The 25,398-nt window shown below is 47.1% G+C and overlaps 1 protein-coding gene across 3 annotated transcripts in view; it reads right to left on the reverse strand.

Annotated features, from left to right (window-relative positions):
• FBXO7 (F-box protein 7) overlaps positions 1-25,398 on the reverse strand; it is a 415,977-nt gene that overhangs the window by 330,061 nt on the left and 60,518 nt on the right. For all 3 annotated transcript variants that reach the window (XM_069628791.1, XM_069628789.1, XM_069628790.1), the window contains exon 2: positions 12,100-12,240. In XM_069628791.1, the coding sequence (XP_069484892.1) occupies positions 12,100-12,221 (122 nt within the window). In that variant the 5' untranslated portion in view covers positions 12,222-12,240. The remainder of the gene's footprint in view (positions 1-12,099; positions 12,241-25,398) is intronic.

A 25,398-nucleotide genomic window follows, 5' to 3' on the forward strand; every position in this document is an offset into this window, starting at 1 on the left:
CTAAATGATTTGGGCACCGCAGAACCTCAATACCAGATCCGGAATCATTTTTCAGTGACCTCATCCTACCTTTGACTCCACAACACTGTATAAACCATACCACAAAGAACATATACAAAAAGGAAAAAGAAAAGGAAAAAACAACCCTGTCCGAGGTAATCGGGAGGTCACAAATACCTGAAAGAGGGTGCGTGCTCCCAATGCATTCTCAACTATTCATGAATTCTAACAATAGGGCATATTGAAACCTTATCAAAACTGCATACAGCGAACCATCGCAACCATAAGAAAAAACATCATTGTCAAGCACAGCATACTGAGCGCCCCATCGCAGAGGCTTTGCACTCGTCCATCAAGTACGACCTTCTGAGTCCCCACTTCTTTCCCTCCTGTCCATTGAAGGGTGCCTGCGATTCTTCTGCATACTTCCCGAAAATGCTTTGGACCAGAATGTTGAAGGTGCTCCCTGTCCTGTGCCCTCGGGGAGGTGCATTTTTCGCCTTCCGGGATCTTTAGACCCTCAATCTCTGCTCGAATGGAGGTGAACTGGTGCTGAACGCCATCCAGTTTGAAAAGGATGCGAAATGGGTGCCCCCACCTGTATTGAATGCTTTTGTCCACCAGCCATTGGGTCAGTGGTCTCATCGTTCTACATTTTTGGATAGTCCCCTGTGCCAGGTCTTGGAACAATTGCAGAGAGTCGACTCTTAAACAGAATCCCCTGTTATGCTCTGGTCTTCTAGAATATGAGCTCCTTACCTTTGAAGAAGTGAACTCTCGTCCTATGGGAGGAGGTTTTGGTGCTGCTGAAAATTAGAATAGACTCTCCATGTTCGGTTGAGGGTGAGGCCTCCATTTCCCCTCATATTTCCAGGACAAGTCTCGAACATATGCCTCCAATTCCTGGTCATTGATCTCCCTAGGATTCCCTCCGATGGGGATATTGTTCCTTCAAAAACGATTCTCAGCAGCTTTTTGTTGTTTCTCATCAGAGGACATTCTGTTGGCTTCAAGCGCTGCTACCCTCTGCTCCAGTTGTTCATAGGAATTCATCTGAAGGCTGTCTCCAAGTCTCCCAACCTGGATTCAGTCTGTTGGACATTCTGTGCCAGCTCCTGAAAGAAGCATTTCAGTTCCTGCAAAGTGGTGGCCATTTCTTTTTTAATGGGCTAAAGCAGACGTGTAATGCTGCCCTTCTTGGCAGGTTGTGCATCCATATCTGAAGTTGGGACAAGCTTTGAGCTTGGGGCGCCAATAGAGATGGATTTCGGCTGTTGCAGCATGTCTTTGATGGAGGTCACGATCTATCTTTGGCTTTCCTGGCCTTCATGTAGTAATTGGCCTCAGCTGCTCTGGTAGATAATCTAGATTAGGAGTGCACAAGTAGAGGCTGGGAACGCGCTGTCCCAAGTAACAGATTCAACAGCGAAAGGTATTACCAGGTCATTCAGGCTTTACAATGCAGGCTCCCCTCTTTTCGCTCTAAACCTAATCACCAATTGTCAGCCAGGAGACTATATTTCACAGTGATGTTCCAGCTTGGGATGTCTATAAACGCAGGTCACAGAAGCAGTATCCATTTAATAATGTGCAAAGGATGCCACTATTTTGTTTCTTCGGTTTTTTTTTCCCTCCACTCCCTGTGATTAAAGCTGCTCCGATTGCTTAATTGTACTAATCAACCATTAACATTGGTCACTTCATATGTGTAACCCCTCCCACCCTTGCAAGACAGGTGCCCCAGTGCTTCAAGGAGCCCGTGTGGGGAGAGACCTCCAGATCATGTATAAAGCTGCTGTTGATGCCAGCATGACCCCCTGGTGTATAGCGTAACACTGCCTTGATGGGATATTACACGATGGCCCATCCAATGGATCTGTGGTGTATATTCCTGACGGTCAATATTCTGCTAGGATCAGGGCGGGCACCGCCACCTGGGGCCTCCATGTCAACTCGTTCCCTCGGGAGCCTGAGCACCGCGGCTCAGCGTTTGCAGGCAATCTTGCCGGTCAGAGCAGCTGCCGGCTCCAGGGCCCAGAAGCCATCTATGCATGTCCGGGGGAGCGCCACGATCACGCAGGGCCTCTCCTGTCATAGGTTAGCTGAGTGTTTGGACATCCAGGCTGGGATCACCTTGCAGCTTGATGGAAGTGTCGGCTTGGCTTGTGGTGCTCCCTGCTACAATGCTTCGACGCCATGCCAATCGCTGCCAAGTCACGGCGGCCTCAGTGGGTCAGGGTGGATTCTTGCTGCACACGGTATACTTCCACAGGCACTTTTGCGCCAATACTCTCGGTGGCCATGTTGGTATTCCGGGGGTGAGGGTAGTGAGGCCACAAGTTCTTGGAGCTCTGCATCAGAGGGATGATGGGTTTATTTGCCATCTACATGTCCTCAGGGCTGCAGACCTCACAGGGCTAGACCGCCATCAGCCTCCAGCCAGGTCATGCCCCCCATGGCTATCAAATTTAAATGATTGGATGGTTTAAAGTGAACTTTGAGTTCAAGGGGAGGATGGCCTCTGGAAAGGAATATGTAACTGAGAAAGGGTCAGTCCATTTGTTGAGTTGGCTGCAGCAAAAGAAATGACAAATTAAGCGGAATCCAAATGTAACAGAAACTGTCTTGCATTGTGAAGGCGACGAGCTAAAGGCACAACTGTTTAGTGAGAAGGCTGATTGTCTGATAAGCTTTGTGCATCGAATTCGATTAGTGCAAGGTTCCAAGCCTGTCGTGCATAAAGTGAGAACTGTACCCATAGCCATAAGGGATGAGGTGAAGAGAGAACTTCTAAATTTGGAGCGAGATGGTATAGTTGAAAGGATAGAGTCCTCGGGAGTTGGTGTCACCTTTGGTGGTCGTGACCAAGCCTAATGGAAAACAAAGTCTCTGTGTAGATCTTCGGTCTCTAAATAAGTGTGTAATACCTGATCATAACCCTCTTCCAAATATAACAAACTCTGTCCACTTTGGGAGAGGCGTCCATCTTTTCATCCTTTGACCTTACATCGGCTTATCACCAGATCAAACTTCATCAAGATTCTTAAGAACTCACATCTTTCATTTTGCCTGAAGGCTCCTTTCAGTTCATGCAGATGCCGTTTGGACTTGTGCCGGTGGCATCTTTATTTCAGAGAATCATGCATGAAACCTTTAATGATGAACCCGGGGGTGATATGCTTCCAGGACGATGTGCTGGTGTTTGGGGTGGATCAGCGAACACACAATCAAAGATTGAGCAAGGTAATGAAGATGCTCTTGGAGCGTTGTCTTAGTAAGGATAAATGCAAATTCCATCGGAAAGAGATCGATTATTTGGCCCGCACAGTGTCTGGTGATGGAATTAGTGTGAAAGAGAAATTGGCCAATAATATCACAAGAGCAGCTGAACCTCAGAACAAGGAGGGACTGCGCTCCTTCCTTGGTATGGCCGAATATTATTTGAAATGTATACCCACTTTGCAGACAAAACTGAGCAGGAGGTCCCTCCTAAAAGACCGCTCTCCATATAAGTAGAATATGCAACGTGCTGATGAATTCAATGCCAGGAAACTGGCTTTTCAGTCTACGCCATCTTTAAAGAACTTCAAAATGTATAGAAAGTCAATTTCTATAGATGTCAGCAATACTGGATTAGGAGCTGTATTTACACAAGTCAAAAGCGGCAAAGAATATATCATAGCTTTTGCATCTCGTCTTCTTAAAAGTGTAGAGATCAATTATTCCACTATTGAAAAGAAGTTGTTGGCCGTCAAATGGTTAATAGAGAAGTTCAGGACATTCCTATGGGGCACAAGCTGTACAATATGAACTGATCATAAACCGTTAAGAGAGACTCTACAAAAGAAAGGACTGGCTGGAATGTCATCAAGTAGAAGGAAATGGGTGATAGCACTCCAGGAGTACTGATTTGATATAGAACATGTCACCGGAAAAATAAATGTTAGATAGCTCATGGGGGTCATCACCAAGACGAAAGAAGTGTCGGATGCTGAATTTTGGTGGCCTGTGTGTGACCTTGAGGTTGAGAAAGTGGTAAGAGATTGTGTCTCGTGTGTACCAAGTGAAAAAAGTCTTATGCCTAGATACAGTCCCATGACACTGGTGCATGTGACACAGATGCCCTGGGAGAAAGTGGGCATGGATATTGTGGGACCCATTCAAAGCAAGGGTGTTCATAAGTACTGCATTGTGTTGGTTGACGATAAAATTACACAGAGCATAACCACAATAGATGTGTTTGACTTCATGGAACAAGCGTTCAAGCGTGAGGGATACCCTTGTGAACTGCTGACCGACAATGGTGTACAACTAAAATCAAATTAAATGTGGGATTATTTTTTGGAAGAATAGTGTAGAGCATAAGTTAACTGCTATTTACCATCCTCAGGCGGCTGGTGTTGCAGAAAGGTTTAACAAGGTGATAAAAAATTGCATAAGAGGGGCACGGGCTAATGGGGAGGATTGGGAAAATGTTGTGTTGAGAAGGGTTGTAGCCAATCGTTTCTCAGCACGTGTGACTACTGGCGTAGTCTCATCCTTTGCACTCAGCAGGGGGAGGAAACCCAACAGTAAATGGTGTCCGCCGTGGTTGAAAATGGCGAGATGGATTTTGGAGAATATATGACAGGTGAAGTTGTGTATCAGGGAGAGACAGGTTGTTAACAAGAGAAGTTATGATGAGAGGAAGGCGGTCAAAGACAGAAGTGTGCAAGAAGGTGATTCTTTGAGAGTTAAACTGCCTGGACCTTTTAGACAAGGGCCCATGCACTGGCCTCAACTACTTAAGGTAAATAGAGTCCTCCATGGGTCTTTGAGAGGATGGAAGGACTTGGAAAAATGAATAGAATTATGAAAGTGGTGATGAGGGCGGCATCGAGTCGGTTACGGAATGAAATGTGAGTGAGCAAGATGGTTACAGTGAAAACATTTCGGTTTGCAGATTGGTCAGGTCTGAGGCAACCAGAGAAATTCTGAGATTTTGTTTTAGGTTGATAAAGGGGAGGTGTGAAGTGTGCTAGAAGCTAATGTGACCAGTGACGAGTGGAAAAGTGGGATGGAATGGAACGTGTGAAGAATCGAAAAAAGAGACGAAGGAGCAGGAGAGAGAGAGAGAGAGAGAGAGAGAGCCAGGTCGCTAAACTGGTGGTGGGTTTAAGGAGAAAGGAAACATTTAAAAAGTACTTGTTTCCTTCATCTGGCTTCGGCGTAATCACTGCATAATCCTTTTTTATGTTTTCTCAAAGTTGGTTGGAAGTTTAAAAGTCTGAACTGATTCACATGTGCTTTTTAAAAACACAAACCATTGCTTCAATAAATACTATAATATTGAGTACACTGGTCTGGCACACAATATCAACAGAATGGTCTCCAGACATTGAAAGCAGGGGCACATTTGCCAAGTCTCAAAAGGGTGAGTGTCAACCTAGTCACAGGGGCACATTTGCCAAGTCTCAAAAGGGTGAGTGTCAACCTAGTCACTAAACTAGTAAGCCTCAGGAAACCATATCTCTGACCCTGCTGTCTTCCTGCATAACTTCCCATTTGTTTTGATGTTCTCTCCTTACTCCTGTAATCCCAGAAGAATAATCAATAAAAGTCCATCAGTGGATACTACAGCTTTAGACTCAACACAGCACTGGTCCCCGGAGCTACTTATAAGCAGAGGCACAAAACACAGTGCCAATGAACAGAACACTATGCTGAATACCCGAACAAGAATTATATGAAGCATACAAACTCTCTTTCTGTGCACAATTGTCTCTCGTACCCATTACAGGCATGTGTGAAACCTGCGTTCAGAAACTTGGATCCTGTGACAGACAATCAAACGTTCATATTTCTGGAGGACCAAACATGGGTACCACAGAATTGGGAAAAAAACGTATTATCTTGAACTAAGAGAGGTTTCAGTTTGTGGTGGGCATGATGCCTCAAAATGTAAAGATCAATACTATTATTGTGATCATCACCATTATTAAATATCAAAATGTACATACAAATCAATTCACTTCTTAGGGCCTTCAAAAAAGTAGAGATTCTTAGCTGTGATCACTGGAAGTTTAACTTTGTCTTTGGTACACGGTAGGCTAAGCAGACTACTCGGCGTGTGTCAATGTTCCCTGTCGCGAGTGCAGGTGTGTGGGACGAGGTAAACATGGGGGCCTTGTGTGTCTGCCCGCTCCATGCAGGGCCGAGGTGTGTGGGGAGGGTCCTCTGGTCAGCCTCACAACTCCAACACATAGTTCAGTGAGCAGGGCTCCTACTAATATCTACAAAAGACATCCGACCCATTAAGGTATGCTGAATTTATAGAAGAATGGGATGCTGGTTATGCAAACTAAGACCCTAAGGTGGAGAAATATTTTTCATGTTTCCGCAAAGTCCATTTGCCAAAACCCAACTGCACCACTTACTGATATTCAAAGAAACAAGTTGCTCCCAGGTGGAGCTGCTGCTGGAGTGGTGCTGGCTCCTCCCACTGTAAGAGCTCGAAAGCTTCTGTACGAGTATCAGAGATTCAAACATGATGGACCAGCTTCTTATAGCCTTCGCCCAGGGAAACTCAGACCCACATTCTTCAAACTAATCCATCTTAAGTAAAATGATATTAAGACCTGGCCCACCACAATCTAACAAAAAAAGAAAAAACTCACATGATCTGCAACTCACCGGAACCCCCGGCAGTGGAGGTGTGGCATATATAAGGAATACTAAAACGAGTATAGGTGTGGGAGCTCGGAGAAGGTGCGAGTTTGGTGAGGGTTGGTGAGTGAAGAGGCTGGTGAAGCAGAGGAGGCTGGAAGTGAAAGCAGGAGGAGGATTACAGGCGGATCTGAGGAGCAGGAGGAGAGAATGAAATCGGAGGTGGAGAAGGTGGTTACAGGAGGAGTCCAGATGTTGGAAGAGGGAGAAAGGAGGTGGTAAGAAAAGGAGAAAGAGAGAAAGGCTTGAGAAAGAGCAAAAATGTTATAAGTAAGTTGTTGAAGAAGAGAGGGACATATGCATCACAAGTCTACGGGATGTTTGGGGGAATGTACAAGCATTTGGCAGAGCACTAATGTGGTATATGAGGAGTCTGTACACATATAGCAACAGAGGGAAAGCACAAGTAGGCCCTTTAGGAACAAACATATGTCACCGAAATGAAGAGTGAGAGGGAACTCGTTGGTTGCCTCCATGACCACCAATCTGGATTCCGTGCCTCCAGAGATAGGGAAACTGCTCTCCTGAATACACGTGAAGACATGCTTGCAAACCTTGACTAACTCTCCTGCTGTCCTCATCCTCCTCGATCTCTCCTCTGATTTTTCCATGGTCACCCATTCTATCCTCATAAAACAGCTCTGTAATACCCTAGGCATCACAGACTGGGCACTGCATTGGCTGACCACCTTCCTCACTAACCTCCCATCCCAGTTGCAGCTAGGCCCTTTCTCCTCCACCACTTCACTCTCCACCTGTGGTGTCCCCAGGGCTCTATCCTTTCGCCATGGCTCTACAATATCTATCTTGCCCCTCTTGCTCGTCTTATCTCCTCCTTCTCTCAATCCCACTCTTATGCGGATCACACACAGCTTTCCTTCAAACTTCCCTCTACTACCTCCTCCTCCTCCATCATCCCAGATTGTCTGACCGCTATCCAGGCATGGTGTGCAGCCAATGACCTCTGTCTTAATGCCAGCAAGACAGAGATCCTTCTTAATTGGGACACCTGCGCCGCTTTCTTCCTACCCTCTGCCGCCTTCCTTGGGCCCTCTTCCCTTGAGGCCAAAAACCTCAGGGTCATCTTTGACTCCTCCCTCTCCTTCACCATTCACATCTTGGACCTCGCCAAGAAGGTCCACTTCCAGCTTCACCTCCCTTTTTTCACCTTTGCCCAGAAGCTCGATGTTTCCAGAGTCCTCGCCCTCTCTAGGCAAGACTACTGCAACAGGCTCTTCCTCAATTTCCCTCTTTCCTCCCTATGCTCCCTCAGCTAATCCAGAAAAGGGCTGCAAGACTAATCCTTGGTCTCAAGACCAGGGGCCATATCTCTGCAGCCCTAAAATCTCTCCACTGGCTCCCGGTGGCCGAAAGAATCAAATTCAAGACCCTCTGCATCATCCACAAGGCCTTCTGGGGCCTGGGACCACGCTATATCCAACTTTCACTCCCTAAATACTTTCCTGCTTGAGCCCTTCGCTCCTTTAACTCCAACTCTCTGCCTGTCAAATGCTTCTCCAAGCAGAGAGCGGGGCGCAGGTCTCTCTCCTCTGCTGGTGCCTCTCTTTGGAACAGCCTCCCTGGCCCTCTCAGACTTGAGTCGGACCTCCCTAAGTTCCAGAAACTTCTCAAAACTCTGCTTTTCTCTACTTCTTTCCCCCTTTCCCTTCCCTGCTAATCACCCCAATGCCGCTGAGACTGATGGCCTGGACCTTCATGAATCTCAAAGGTACCAGACCCCTGCCCGGTCGATACCAGCATCCTCCACTGCCACAGCACTGCCCTTGTGGGCCCCCCTACCGGGCAGCTGTGCATCCCACCTGTGGGACTCCCCCGTCCCTCCCTCCTCCCTAACCCTGCGCCCCCCCTTCCTGCACTTCTTCTCACAGCACTTGCACGTCTGAATGCCACAAGGCTTAGTAGGACCACAAATGTATTTCTTCTGGCTTTTGCCATTTTGGCCGTTATGTATGTTTGTCCCCTTGTTCCCCCCCATTGTGCCTTGTGGCACCTTGAAACACTACTTTGTTGTACAGGCACCTAACAAATTTGTATTTTTATTTTATTGTTTATATAGCGCTTTACTCCAAAGCACTTTACAGTTTAACAACAAGAAAAACATCAAACATGGAACACAGAATCAATAAAATATACATGAATCAAACCAGAAAAACAGCATGTGGAACAATTTGCATTTGGGAGGGAAGAGGAGAGGAGAGGTATGGGAAGGAGAAAAGGGAAAGGGAAAAGGGGGTAGAGAGAGTAGTAGGGAGGGTGGGGATCATAGGGGAGACAGGGAAAGATAAAGGAACAGGAAGATGGAGTGGGGAGGAGAAAGAAGAGGAGGAAGGGGAGAGAAATCAGAGTGGGGGTGAAGAAGGAGTGATTTTAAGGAGGAACGGAAGGAGGAATAGGTGGACATGGAGCGGATAGTGAAAGGAAGGGAATTCCAATGTAGGGAGGCAAGGAGCTGGAAGGAGCGGAAACGAGAAGAGGCACAAGTAGGTGGGGGAACAGAGAGTAAAAAGAGATCAGCAGAGCGAGGGAGCGAGAGGGGGCATAGAATGAGAGAAGAGAGGAGAGGTAAGGAGGGGCAAGGTCATGAAGAGATTTAAAAACGAGACAAAGGAAGTGGAATTTAGGTTGGGAGTGGAAGGGAAGCCAGCCTAGGTTGGAAAGTGAATTGGAGATAGAATCATGGGGCGAGAGAAGACAGAGGGTACGGATGGCAGAGTGTTAGAGGGATTTAAGGGGGGGTGAGATGGGAAGAGGGGAGACCGAAAAAGAAAGAAGAACAGTAGAAAAGGCGAGAAAAGATGAGGGTAGAGATTAAGAGTTTGGGTAGCATTGAAAGTGAGAGAGGAACGGACTTTACGGATATTAAAGAGGTGATAGAGACATGAGCGAGTAGTAAGGGAAATGTGGTAAGTAAGGGAAAGGGAAGAGTCAAAGTAGATTCCTAGATTCCGTGCATGAGCGGAAATAGGAAGATCAGATGGGGGAAAATGAATGGAAGGGGGGTAGGGAGGAGGAAGTGTGTTGGAAGGGAAGAAAAGGACTTCAGTCTTGTCAGTGTTAAGAGAGAGAAAATGCGATGACATCCAGTTTTTAATGGCAGTGAGCGCTCAAGACGACAGAGGAGACGCTGCATGGCTATGAGGTGAGGGGAGAGCTAGGGTTGAGAAGGCTTATGAGTAAGGGAGAAAGAAGAGAGGGGATAGAGTCAATCGAGAGTAGAGGTGAGAGGAGGACAAGGAGGAGAGGGCAAGGTCAGCAGGGAGAGAGGAGAAATTTGAGAGGGGTGGAAGGGACGAAGAGCAAGAATCAAGGAAGAGTGAAGGGTTAAAGTTCCGAAGGTCACGTCGAGTGAAAGAAGTGGTTGGGGTTAAGGAAGAGGGAAGAGGGGAGCAAGGAGTAAGGGAGAAGGAGAGTAGAGTATGATCAGACAGATATGTGGGAAGAGAGGAAACAGGGGAGGAGGAGTAAGTAGAATTAAAGATGAGATCAAGTGTGGAGCCTGAGGAGTGGGTAGGGGAAGAGGAAAGAGAAGATAGGAGTAGAGAATTGAGAGACGAGGAGAGGGATGGGGCGGAGTGGGAAGGTGAAGATTAAAATCGCCAAGGACAGTGAGGGTAGAGGGGGAGGGGGAGATGAGAGAGAGGAGGTGGTCAAGGTCATCATAAAAGGAAGAGAGGGGGCCAGGAGGTCTATAGATAATTAGGAAGGAAATGGGGTGAGGGAATTAAAAGGATTTATACAGGTATTCAAAGGAAAATAAGTTAGGAAGGAACAAAGAGGAGGTAGATGAGAGGTATTTAGGATGGAAGAGAAGACCAACACCTCTGCCACGACCAGAGGGATGAGAAACATGAGAAAAGGAGGAGGAAGAGGTGGAGAGAGAGGCAGGAACAGTAGAGTTGTGAGGAGGGATCCAAGTTTCAGTTAGAAAGAGGAAGTGGAGGTTGAGCCGAAAGAACGTCTAAAACAGCAGCAGTTTATTAAAAAGGGATCTGGCATTCCAAAGAGCAATGTTGATAAGGCTGGAAGGTTGATGAGGTGAAGGTGACAAGGAGGGGAAGAACAGGAAGGAGGAGGGCAGGGAAGGGAGTTGAGCAAGGGAATGGACATGAGGATATGGGAAGGGATGAAGAGGAGAGGGAGGAGGGAAGTGGGGGAGTGGGAAGGAGGAGGAGGGGAGTAGGGTAGGTGAGAAAGGAGAAATCTAGCAATGTGCATGACAGGGTAGGGGAGGAATGAGGAGAAGGAAGGAGATTAGAGAAGGAGGAGGAGAGTGAAAAGATAAGGAGTGTCAAGGAAGAGAAAGGAGAAGGACAGAACGTAAAGAGGGGGAGAGAAGAGAGGGAGGAGGAGAGTACAGCAAAGGAGCGATCAAGAGAGATAGAGAGGGAGGAACGGAGATGAGGTGGGGGGTGGAGCCAAGTAATCCCAGGTTAAAAGCTCAGGTGGAAGGAGCGAACACGGGGTGGAGAATACACACTTAGAGAAAACAGGCTGCAGTTTTGTAGGTTCAGGAGGTAGAAATAGGGCCAGGAGCAGTCAGCGTCGCACCAATGAGGAGGAGGGTTGAGCCCAATAAATAAAATGCCCAATGCCCAATAAATAAAATACATTTAAAAAAGAGTGAGCTGATGGGCTACACAGCATGGCCCCTTGAGCAGGAAGATGGCCAAAAGCCCAAAGAAGAGCGTGGAAAAACCCCTGAGCTCATCTTGCCTCCGGGAGAAGCTTTGGGTCATTTGGACAGCCTAGGCAGTACTTAAGCTGGAGTTTGGAGCAGAGACACTCATCATGCCATCCAGTGATTATATTAGAGGAGCAGTTAACCATTGAGGAGAAAACCAGGATAAGAGATTAAGGACTGTGAGTGACACCGGAGAGACACTACAGACATTTTGCAATGTAATTTCCTTGGTTTTAAAGAGAGTCTTGAACCCATGTACTGCCATTCTGACCTACCGTTTCAGTGCAAATTTGGCACAACTTTGTATTTAATCATCTATGAAGCCTTTTTTTATGAACCTGGAATTTTGTCCTGAGTTTTTCTGTAGACGACCCAACCTTGTGACACACGGCAGAGAGGATAAGGTGTTTGGCTATGCTTTACTGTTCATAGCAAAGGTTACATTGTATACCAAGCAAAGCATCAAGCAAGACTGGATCTGTCATTGTGGGGAACAAGTGGGAAACCAAAATAGTGGCGAACAGAAAGACAAATCTTTAATTTTTGCAAATTAATTGAAAGGATCCTAGACGTTTTAATTAATTAAAAGATAAAGTAAAACACATTGTGGTTTTTCTGACATTGTCTTATAGGGAACAAAGAGATAGAAGAGCTGCTATGAGACATGGAACAGTTGCTTTAACAGGACTTACCTATAGCCCAGGGAAGGTAAAAGAGATTCAGATATTTCTTTGCTTAGGTCGTGAAGTGTTGGCTCTTCGGTCTCCAGTTCCACCCGGTATGTCTGTTTCTGTACCCGAACACGAAGTTTCATCCTCTCAATTAATATATCACTGATGAGGGAAAGAAGGGACACTAGTTTAAACAGAGGGCATAGCTTTGGATTACAGCATTTGCACTAATCAGGAGACAACATGACAGTCTAGACTCCTGCCTGCGATCTCCATTGCTGGAATTCTATACATACAGTACTTTTGACAAATGTTTGCAATATTGGTGGACATGCGATACACCTTTTAGCAGCACCTCTCCATGATACAGCAGTAAACGCAAACCACAGCACCCGTGCCCAAAGTTTTCGTCATCCCAAATAACATTATCCATTTCCCTGCAAAGTAGTCACTCAATGTCCTCAGCCAGATGATGACTAGTTCATGAGCATTGACTGTGCAGAGGTAAAGATTATAGAACGATTGAACCCAATATGCGAGTACTACATTGGCATTGTAGAGATTTGAACATCTGACTTGAAAAGGGGAGAAGACCTGAGAGCTGGGCTTGAACCTCTGTCAATGGCCTACAATTAACAAAATAAAAATAATATGATCAGTTGTACAAAGTATCATTTTACATCTTAACCAAAAAACACTGTCTCTGCGTGCCTGCCACTGTTTTATAGGAAATCTATGGTGGTGAACTTCTGCACTGTGACCGATGGAAGATTTATCTCCAGTTCTGACAGCTGTACAGCCCCTCTGTTACCAGAGCATTTGTTTTAATCTTGTTTAATACACCCGCTTTCCCCCACAGCAACTGACCCACAATTAAAATGCCCTGGAACTGAAGATTAAGAAACGTTCACTGCTGTTGAGCACTGATTGTGGAAGACACCTATTCAGCTGTGGCATGCATGCTATGGAGAGGGGTACGGGGGTAAGGATTGGATTAACACCTTCCAGGGCATCAGGAACACTGAATAAGAGGTGGTGGGATTAAAGTTATTATTGAAAACAAGAGACTGGAAGAGTTACTTTACAGGTCCGAACACAAAGTACAGATGCATGCTTTTTTACAATACAAACGGTATGCTGAATGAGTTTTGGTTTGGGTTTACTAATATTAAGACAATTGTTAAAGCAAGATATGTCTTAATGTATTCAATTGATGTGACCCAGCCCAATAATACATTTGGTGGAGCAAGGAAAGCACATATTTGTGTCATACTTGTGTGGTGACATTTGCAATGGCTATACACACCTGAGCACATATTTGGTATTGTGACGAATCCTCAGGTGTCGTCCCTTCTCCCCTAGGGGGAACCCCTTCCCATGAGGCCAGGGAGGCCGCTTCCCGATAATCCCCCAGGGGGTGGTACTCAGCGGTAGGATATCATGGGGAGGGATCCCCCTTATGGGACTAGGGACAACTCTTAGGGAAGAACACGGTATGTCCACAATACTTCCCACCCCCTCATCCTCATTCCCTGGGCACAGTAAACTAGTCCCCCACACTTCCATATACTTATGTAGAGTAAATAGTCCAACCCTTGTGAGAAGCACTAAGACGAGGAAGAGTAGGGGCTATTTGCCTGATGTATGCTGGAAAACTGGGACGAGGAAGAGTACAGCAAACCCAATAGGGAGTGACCATAATCATACTTGGATAAGGAAGATGTGCGGAGCCATGAAGAGCACCCGATGGAACTAAAGTAAGCATCCCAGTCTATATGCAAATTGTGAGAGCATGAAAACTAATGAAGGACTACAGAAGAGAGAGTAGCAGCAGCCAACGAGTACGAGGAACCAGGAAGTCCAAGAAGTGCAAAGGAAAAGCTGGCGAGGTCAAGGGAGAACCGAGAGCAGTCCGCTCCCGGTATCACAAGAATACTGGGACTCCTTTTTCAACAGCATTAGCGGAGTCCGGCAGAGAAAGGGAAGCTGCGGGATGATGGTGCAATGGCAAGAGTAGCGCCAACCTAGTCAAGAAAGAAACGGGGCATGAGAGCAAGCAAAGACAGGCAACAAGATGCAGAGGCAATGCGCAATGAAGGAAAAGCAGAGTAGGATTCTGCGAGAAACCGGCCGAGTGCCTGACAAACACTCACAGTAATGGCCGATGCTCAGGTTCCAAAAGGGGCAAGCTAACACGGGATACGACAAAACGGTATGGGTATAATGAACCCGAAATACCCACTCCTTTGTCACAGTCCTTGGCAGGAACACATTCCAGGTCCAATAAGAAGGGAAGCCTGAGTCTGAGACCTGAACAGAAATAGTGAAAATCAAGAGGCTTATCATTCCCTACAACAGTACTTGGCAGGAGAATATGCCAAGTCTTAAGAAGGGTAACCAGGTGCTGGGAACCAAACCGAGAGAGAAATACCGACTGGCACTAGGAACAGTATGAGAAAACCTGAGAAGGGCCGGGGGAATGGAGACATTCCCCCATGGCACTACAAATTGCATTATAAATCCTGAAGAATGTTAGGGGGAGGGAGTCATTCCCTCCAACGTTGTGAACTGCACTGTGAAGAGCCTGAGAAGGGCCAGGGAACCTGGAGAGGCATATGGCAAGAATTCTAAAGGCTGTGCAGGAGTTTGGAACCTATTTAGGTCTCAGAATCAGAGATCTTCCCACCGACGGACGCAACAGTATGCCCCACCAATTTCCTCTGACTTCTATGGGCGCATAGGAAGGTAAAATTCTTGGGAGTGGACATAGCGCGTACAACGCAACTAACCAGGATGCTTAATTAGGGCTTTTTTGAAACACTCAGTGCAAAGTTAACACGGTGGAACAATCTACCGATCTCATTGATGGGACGTCTTGTACTAATCAAAATGGTCATACTCCCAAAGTTGTTTTACCTATTCAGCACTATACTGGGGTGGCCCGGGAGAACCTTCCTCACCGAAATGCAGGGAGCGTGCTCGGCCTTTATCTGGAAAGGTCAGCCCAGAGTGAGCTGGGAATGGCTGACTGCGCCATATGAGAAGGGTGGATTAGCGACACCTGACTTCCAACTATATTTCCTCACCGCACAGGGCTATTACGCAAAGTACTGGGCGGGGTAGGGCCGAGATGATCCACACACAGCGATCGAAACATACAAGGAAGGACCAGTGAAGCTCTTGCACAGACTGGTGGCGAGAGGAAACCGAAATGATAACTCTATGAACCCAACACTAGTGACGTGCAGGACGTGGGACCGATTAGCTGGGGACACCAGAGACACAGTGCTATACCACCCTGGGATGCTTATATGGGACGCACCCCATCTCCCCCCATCGCAAGATACAACACTAGCCACACACTGGAAGGAGAGAGGTGAATGCCTCTTTGCTGATGTATTTGCAGATGGACATTTTGTAGTTTGGGACACAATCAAAACGATTGTGGGGGACAATCCACTCCAAAAATTCCAGTACCTCAGGCTGCGATCAACAATTACGGATGTGTGGGAGAGCTTCCCAAAAGAACCCCTGATGCATCCGGGCTTGGGATACGTGGCCAACCCAAGTTCGCTGAGGAAATCAGCCTCCACGCTTTACAAAATCAGCCTTGCTAATAGAGCAACCCAGAGCACAAAGGCTAGAGGGGAATGGGAACAAGACTTGGGAACCTCGTACACAGAAGCACAGTGGTTGCAATTATGTGGTTTAACAAAAAATATGTCATGCAATTCCAGGTACCGACTGATCCACTATAAAATAATTAACCGGGTACACTACACCCCAGCCCGACCCCAAAGCATATACAACACAACATCCGGGAAAGGCCCTAGGTGCAGAGGTGAAAACGCTGGTACATTATACATGCTGTGGTCGTGTACAAAACTCACAGGTTATTGGACTGAAGTCTGTGCTGCATTGGACGAGATGTCTGGCCACATCATACAGTGGGACCCGGGGATGTGTGTGCTGGGCATTGTGGCTAAAATGAATCCAAACCTATGCAGATTCCTTAATTTGATTTTATTGCTGGCAAAATCGGATAATATTAATGGGCTGGAAAAGCAAAGCACCCCCCCTCCCCACCCCAACAGGTGAGGATTGGATGATAGATATGACCTGGGCAAATGACAACGAGGAGGTTTATACGAGTCTACTCCCTATGGCCTCCCATCCGAAAGACATTTGGGGCGCGTTCAGGCTATACATAGCTGACATTAGACAATGGGAAGAAGACCAAGACGAAATGTGTAATGTAACTGTATAACAGTTGAATGATGCATCAAAGACCATGTGAGATAACGAGCGCTGTAACCATGAACAAAGTGTACTGTTGATCTGTGCAAGTTAAATAAAAGTTAAAAAAAATAAAAAATAGACTGAATAAAGGTGAACATTGTTGGTAACAGCAGTTATGGGAATGGAGTGGTCAAAACTAAGAGTAAAATAGAAAAGGCCTGGATATCAAAAAAGTTACTATTAAGACTTTGTTCTGTGTCATATTATGCTAGACTATATTTTAGTTCGAAGTGAGAGATTGTGGTGCCTTACTTGGCTGTAAGGTATCAAAGTATAGCAATACACATCTATCTATAGCAGCAGTTTTGAAACTGTGGGGCGCGCCCCTCTGGTGGGCCGCAGCCTCATGCCCAGGGGGGCGCGCACCCACAGCCTGAAGAGAAGAAAATAAAACAGGATACATTACAAAAGGATCGGGCTATTGCTTCATCAACAAGCAGCAGCCACATCCATGGCACCTGCCACACATTCTTAGTGCAACATTAGGAGCCTATTCATGAAGAATAGATGCGGATGGCACACATCAATCCCAAATTACACCTCTGTCGTGTAACAAAACCCCTCCTCAATATGAATAAATAATTGCTATATAAATTAAGCTGGTTTCATTACATTGTAATTCAGGTACTGTACAGAAGAATTCTAATGTGAAAACACAGCTGTTGCTGCCCAAGTAAATCGTTTTTCTGTCACCTGCTCTTAGGGAAGGCCTTGCCTGAATGCAGTTTCAAACTGTACATACTGGCACACTGCGGTTTGAACAGCCTACTGGGGTCTGAGGGCACACTGGCCTGGCTCTGTGTGGCAGATGTTCTCTTCGTACCACCTCACTTGTATTTCGCAAGGGGCAATACTAGACTAACCATATGAATTATTCTCTGATAGAAGGGTATCATTCCAAGATGGACAGTATGGTACACTCTATTGTACTCTTTCAAAATACCTCTCTGAGAGTGGGAAAGGGGACAAATAGCACCAATGAGGATTCCTGTGTGCTTTGCATTAAATCACAGAGCATTTCAGATTTCAGGACTATACCAGTGATCAGATATCACTACATTTGCTAAACAAGTCTGTGATAAAAGGATTGTATTTGTGAATCTCTAAATTCATAACTGATGCATGGCTTGGTGCTCACATCACGGTTCACAATGCTCACCCTAACATTAAAATGTTAGGAACCATGCATGCTCATTTGGACAGCTTACGTTTTTGGAAGCAAGTATAAAATAGCTGCAACATCAGCCACTCAAATGGAGGTACAGGGGCTCTTTTGCTTCTTGTTTCTGAAGGATTTTAGAGTATGAAGGGCTGGGTCTCAGTGTGGATATGCCCAACCCCAGTACAGAAACATCTTTAGGGAATTAGATCTACAGACAGGGCAGGATACCGCACAAGAGAGACCCAATAAACAATACACAGAAAGGCTACACAGAAAGGATTGTACCACTTTCAAACTTAAGCCTGACCAATAATAAGCTGTTGAAGCGTTTGACAGAAAACCGTCTTTTAATGCATGGTAGAGGGTCCACAGATCCTCAGCCACTACCTCCTCAATATTACGCAGGCCTTGCAGGTTATTTTGGCAAAAAAAGAGCAGGCCCATGCTTTATCTAACAGAGCTGGCATTAGCATCTCTTATCAGTGCTGGCCTGCAGCTAGTGAAAATCATGGTGTGGCAGTGTAGAAAGGGCGTTTGGCCTAGTGGATTTACAATGTGAGGCAACTTCTTTGATTGCTTTATGTCTAAGTGTGGGCACAGTATGGCATGCTTGTCAGAGTCACATATACAAAACATTCCAGTGTGCTCTTGTGTGGACACCAGATCTTCTGCAGCTATCGCTATAAAAAACAAATAACACCGACACTAAGGGGTGGGGCAGGAGGGACCCGATCAATTTATTTTTTGCTCAGGGCTTGGCATAAAAAGTTTGAAGACCACTGATCTATAATGAGAAAATATAATTTGTGCTTCCTATGCAGCCACTGCTCATTAGACTGTGTGAAAGGGGGATGCACCTATACATGGACATGTGACTACAAGGAATCAAAGGATCGCCAAGTAATCGTAGCCCCTGGCCCCCATCAGGGAGACACCCTGCACCATTGGTGGAGAGAGATACCTGCAAGTATTCAGCCCATGACTAGCTGGATCACACACTGAATGGGCAAACAAGGCGTGCCTGGAATCGAGCAAGCACAATAGCGCATTATTTACGCTTTTAGGGCAGATCACAGGTTCTCTAGGAGTAACAGAGGCACAAACTTGATGACGCAAAGCAAGGGCACGGGGATGAAGAAACGCAAACTAAAGCCTACGATAAACCAGAAGTGACTAAAACTACGGGTAACACTCCGGGCCTAATCTCCACTGGGAGGAGAAGAGCAGCACTTGCAGAAGCGGCCAAAGACTACACACTGCCACACGAAGCAGAGCCTGAGAAGAGGGAATTACCCCCAGCAGCAGACTACAATGCCCAAAGGGCATCAGCTAAGAAAAAAAGAACGATAGACAGATTCACGACACCGACCACTCAGGCAAACACCATGAGTAACAGCAGCTCAGACCACACTATGCCTCCCTCGTCGCCTACAACCTCAACCACTATGGACCCACAAGCGGTTTTCACATCAATGCAACAAGGCTTTACAGCCCTGAACGATAAACTCAATGGTATTAATACCAATGTCACATCGATCAGGAATCAGCTCAAGAAGGCCATCAACCGCATGACCGAAGCAGAAACAAGGATCGGCACTGCAGAGGACGCGATTGAGACGTTGCGAAACACTGAACGGCATGGCCAAAGATCTGGGAAACGTGAAGACTTGGAGGCGAGATCGTGCCGCAACAACGTGCGCGTAGTAGGGGTGCCAAAGGACGCACTGAAAGGCCGAAGGAGCTGGCTGTTGAGGGACTGCTCAAGGAATTGTTTGGAGATCCGGGATGGTTGGCAATGTTTGTTGTGAACGTGCGCACAGATCGCTTGCCCCACGCCCGTAACCAGGTGCCTACCCGAGGCCAATCATAGCGGGACTCATGAATTACAATGACAGAGATCTGGTTCTACGAGCCGCAAGAGACAAACAGGAATTGAAGATGGGCTCCAGCGTTATACAAGTGCTCCCCGGCTACACCCTGGCGGTCCAGCAAGAAAGACGGTCATTCACAGGGGTCAAAAAGATGCTCCGAGAATGCATGATACCCTACACAATGCTGTACGCGGCCTGGCTGCGCATGCAGTACAATAACAAAACATACTTTTTAACATTTCTGGAGGAAGCAGCTACCTTCATTGAGACAAACATAACGCTGCCAGACAAACAGAAGTCTGGTAGCATTGTCTCATTACATAATGCTGAGATGCCTGGCAGCCGCGCTGCACCACATTCAGGGCCAGGATGCCCTGCATGGCTCAGTCCGGTACTCCGGTAGTTAGTAAGATACTAACTCTCAAGACGAGTGGTCGGCACACCACTAATTGCCTTTTTATTCCGGGGGGTTGCTGGTGAGGGAGATGGTTGGGGTGTTGAGAATGGAAAAATACACAGACATACTACAGCATATCATGGTTGCGCTACAGTTACACATTGGTACAACGATGCAGAGATAGTGAATGGCAGACAGAAAGGCTAAAGAAGACTCAAATTGATGAGCTGGAATGTTAGAGGGCTGGGGATGCCTGTGAAAGCGTGCAAGGTAATGGCATACGTTAACAGGGCTGGTGCACATATTTTGTTTCTACAAGAGACACATTTGTTGGGTGAGCAAGCATGTAAACTTGCCCCTGGTTGGGGGCCCCAGCACTTCGACACGTCCTATTCCACAAGGACCCTGGGGGTCATGATACTAATACACAAAACGCTACCATTTACACACATTACAGCAGACTGTGACCCTAATGGAAGATTTGCGCTGGTACACTGTAAGCTAGGCAACACTGAAACATTGCTAATCAACATATATGGCCCTAACACATATACTCCAGAATATTACACTGAGATTTTCCAGAAATGTGCTAAATACCCAACAGCCCAAATCATATGCGGGGGGGCTTCAACACCATGCTAGATCTAGACCTGGAAAGGACATCGAACACCCCTAGGCCACAGACAGGCAGAACCCACGAAATAGGCCTGCACGTGGAGGATCTGAGATTAACAGACGCCTGCCGTGCAACACACAGAACTCAACGTGCACACACCTTCTACTCCTCGGTGCACGACATGCACTCTAGAATTGATCTTTGGTCGGTATCTCAAAGGGTGTTGGGTTGGACATCGTCTGTCACACTGTTACCTAGGACGTTGTCAGAACATTCACCAATACTGCTGACATTGACCATCCAAGAGGTAACCCCGCTTAGAACACCATGGCATTTCAAGTCAGCTGCACTATCGGATCCAGTATACAAAATGAGCCTAACACAGTATGTCAATGAGTTTGTTGAACACAATGATGGATCGGTCACTAGTCAAGCCGTATTATGGCAAGACTTTAAAGCCTATATAAGGGGTGTTGCCATGTCCACTGAAGCAGGAGTATTAAGGGATATACCGAACATACTAAGGAGGAAGAAAGGGGAAATAGTCGAGCTGCAAGAACGATTTGCGTGCGCCCCATTGGCGCAGAGAGCATCCGCAATCAAGGAACATTTATACGACTACCGGGCTGCTGCGGATCGTGATGTACAGTACTTTAATAGGCTGGCAGCAGCACGACGGTATGGCGAGCAGGAAAGGCCGGGGAAACTGCTTATGCAGATGGTCCGCGGCGAGAAGGGCACCACGAATATACCATTTATAACTAGGGCAGATGGGGTTGTGGTAACAGATTAGGAAGAGGTCAGTAAGGTCTTCTTTGATTTTTACTCTGCACTGTGCTCCCCCCAAAGCACAGCTACGGATAAAGAGATAGACGATTACTTGTCTAAGATCCCAACAACACTATTGTCTGGTGAAGCTAGGGAAGCCCTTGATGCTCCCCTGATAGTTAGTGAAATAAAGGAAGCCATAAAGGCCCTACCGGGTGGGAAAGCACCAGGAAGCAATGGCCTCGGGGTAGAATTCTATAAAAGGAGTTGTTGAATTGCTGGCCCCCGTGCCTCCTCGAGGTGTGGGCTGAGGCACTGGAACTGGGGGAACTACCAAACACTATTCGCAAAGCTGTTATAACTCTGCTTCTCAAAACGGGGAAACGGCCTGAGGAATGTGGCTCCTACCGCCCTCTATCCCTCAAACATGGATGCCAAAGTGTTTGCAAAAAGATCCTAGATACTCGGCTCAACCCTTTAATGCCACACATGGTTTATGAGGACCAAGCAGGGTTTGTGCAGGGCAGGTCCACGGCAACCAATATACGCCGCTGCTATAACATCATGACGAATATTCCGAGAGACACACAGGAAATAGCGATGGCCCTGGGCATGCAAAAGGCGTTCAACGGTGTATACTGGCCTTTCCTGTTCAGAGTCCTTGGAAATTATGGGTTTGGCCCAAACTTCATTAAACGGGTACGTGTATTATATACACATCCCTCCACGAGGGTCTGCATTAACGGAGTCTTTTCAGAATTTGGGCGGAGGCATAAGGCAGGGGTGCCAGTTCTCTCCACTGTTATTTGCCATGGTGAATGAACCGCTTGAGGACTTATTGAGGGCAAGATACACTGGAGTGGGGATACCACTAGCAGGCAAGAATGAGCTTATCACCCTCTACGCCGATGATATTATGCTGTACATCAGGAAACCGGAGAGGCATATGACAAGAATTATAAAGGCTGTGTGGGAGTTTGGAACCTATTCAGGTCTCAGGCTGAATGCCTCCAAATCGGAGATCTTCCCGCTGACGGACGCAACGGTGTGCCCCACCGATTTGCTTGGACTTCTATGGGCGCCTAGGAAGGTAAAATACTTGGGGGTGGACATAGCACGTACAACGCAACTAACCTAAGATCTAAGATGGCAGCCGACGCCACCAACGACACCATGACAACCAGAGCTTCCTTAGAGCCCGGGAACATCACTGCCGCAGACCTGAGTCCTTATTCTCTCCCCCGGCCCGCCTGCCCCTCCCCTCCTGCTTTAAAAGGATGTAGAGTGGGCCATGAGGCAAAGCCGGGAAAAGGAAGCCGCAGAAAAAGGCTAGCACTCCTCTTAGCAGCTCCGCTGCAAGCGCATTAACAAGCTGAGGCCCAAATAGTGGATCAACTGCTTTTCAGATCATCTGTTACTTTATTATCAATTTCTGTGTGTTCCACAGCATCTAAGATGGCCACCAACGACACCATGACAACCAGAACTTCCTCAGAGCCCGGGAACATCACCACTGCAGACCCGAGTCCTTATTGGCTCCCCCGACCCGCCTGCCCCTCCCCTCCTGCTTTAAATGGAGGTGGAGTGGCCCGTGAGGCAAAGCCGGGAAAAGAAGGCCGCGGAAAAAGGACAGCGCTCCTCTTAGCAGCTCTTCGCTGCTCGCAGACTGCCGCCTGCCAAGAAATGCTGCACGATCCCCAAGGTAAGGAGACATCCACGTCCATTCCACTGCAGCCCCATTTACTTGCATCCAGATGCGAAAGATTATGTACACACACATACATCGCCCCACCAATCCCGCTACCACTGCCCATGAGCATACGTAAAGCGCGTTTGCAAGCCAGAACTGAGATACCTACTAATACCGCCAGCACAGCTATGTCCCACCTGCAAGTAAGACACTCCACGCGGATCGGCACTAAATATGCATCAACCCTTCACAGTCCACAACCGTCCAGCTCAGACACTCCCACCAATGCCGATACTAAGGAGCAATTTATAGACTGCATCAATACCATACCTGTGTCCGTGACCCCCGAAAATGGGACTCCCACTATTGCCACTGTTGATACTGCAATGTTCAATTCTTCTACCCCAACAGTACAATGTGTTGATGCCTATGCCACCATACCTGCATCTGTGACCCCTGAAAATCAAACCCCAATGGTAGTAACCATTTCACCGCCCACCCCTGAACCCCACCTCAAATGTGCCTTGATCAACGCCCGCTCCATTAACACTCATGCCCTCATCATCACCAATGACATAGATCTCCTTATGATCACTAAAACCTGGCTACACGAATCAAACAAAGCCATCCTCCTTGGTGACATCAACCTAGGCCTGAATGACACCAAAGATCTTTCTGCCAAATCACTCAACACAGCCCTTGAAACCCTAGGATTCAAGAACTCCGTCTCAGACCCCACCAATTCCCTAGGCAGAACACTGGACTGGGTCGCCCAACACAACTGCCTACTCACAATCACAGGTAACGGCCCTACCCCCTGGTCTGACCACCATATCATCACCTTCAACATCCCCACCACCAGAACCTCACCCCACCCCCTTGACCCCCTACCTCCTGCGCTCACAAGAAGTGCCTGCCAACTCACCAAAGAGAGACTCCTAACATTTCTACAGGGACCTGCCTTTAGACCCCCCCTTCTCTAACGACCCAGAAACCCTTGCTCACAATTATGACACCGCCATCACTGCAGCAATTATCTCCATCGCCCCACTCAAACCACATAAAACCAAGCCCACCAGCCACACCAATGCTTGGTTCACCCAAGACCTCCTCAAACTCCGTACAGACAGACTCGCAGCACTAACAAGCTGGCAGACCTCCCTCGATGATAAAGACAAACTAGACTTCAAATCACGCTCAAAAGAACATAAGAAAGCCATCATACAAGCCAAAGCCAAATCATTCGAAACTAGAATCTCTGATGCAAAATCCAACACCAAAGAAATGTTCTCCATATTCAGAGAACTTTAGATCCCGACACCCACACCCCAAAACTTCACCAAAGATAAGGCATGGTGTGATGACATCCAAATAGCCATGCGCAACAAGCTTAACTCACTTCAAACTAAAATTATGAACACCAAACTTGCGCTCCCCAGCTCTCCCACTCCCGCCCCATCGGATGCCTCCCCTACCTTCTCATTCAAGGCCATCCAGGAGCAAGACATGATTAACCTCATGAAAGGAATCAAGCTCTCTAACTGTAAGGGCGACCCCTGCCCCGCCGCTATTATCAAGGACTGTGCAGACACCCTCGCACCATTCCTAACAGCCTTTGTTAACGCCTCCTTCACCACAGGGAAAGTCCCCTCATGCCTCAAGGAAGCATGGGTCCGGTCTCTCATTAAAAAAAAAAAAAACACACTTGAGCCCACCTCACCCAACAATTACAGGCCCATTACCACCGTCCCGTTTTTACTCAAGATTCCGGACACTGCAGCATACCTGCAAGTACAGCACTTCCTCGAAGAGAACAAACTCTTGGGGCTACGACAATCCAGCTTTCGCTCCAGACAGGGGACAGATACCTCTTTACTTGACCTCAAAAACCAGATGGACGATGCTAGAGACCAAGGTAAACCGGTCCTGCTTCTTCTCCTCGACCTCTCCGCTGCAATCGACCTCGTAGATCATAACGTCCTATGCCATCACCTCACCTCCACAGCTAACTTCTCCCCTGAAGCCACCGCATGGATCAGTTCCTTCCTACAAGCAGGACCATGCAGGTCTTCTCTGATCTTGCCACGTCCTCACCCACCATCATGCTATGTGGAGTACCTCAAGGTTCATACCTATCCCCTACTCTCTATAACATCTTTACTCGCCCCCTCTTTCTCATCCTTGATGCCATGGGCATCTCTTACACCAACTACGCGGATGACACGCAGATCCTTCTCACACTCACAGGCGACTATGACACTGACTCCATGACTCTCAACAACATATACAATACCATCCAAACACTGATAGCTGTCAATGGTCATTGCCTCAACTCGGACAAAAGCAAACTCTTACTTGTAGGATCCCCCGACACTCTCAAAAAACTTGACGCCCAGTAAAACTTGACGCCCAGTTCAGCCACTTCATCATCGGCTCCATCAGAATCCCAGTATCCGACACAGTAAAAACTCTAGGTGTCTATCTAGACTCGAACCTATCTATGAGCAGTCAAGTAAA

This window comes from Ambystoma mexicanum, chromosome 12 (assembly GCF_040938575.1).
Source record: "Ambystoma mexicanum isolate Mex_15411 chromosome 12, UKY_AmexF1_1, whole genome shotgun sequence".
Classification (NCBI taxonomy): domain Eukaryota; kingdom Metazoa; phylum Chordata; class Amphibia; order Caudata; family Ambystomatidae; genus Ambystoma; species Ambystoma mexicanum.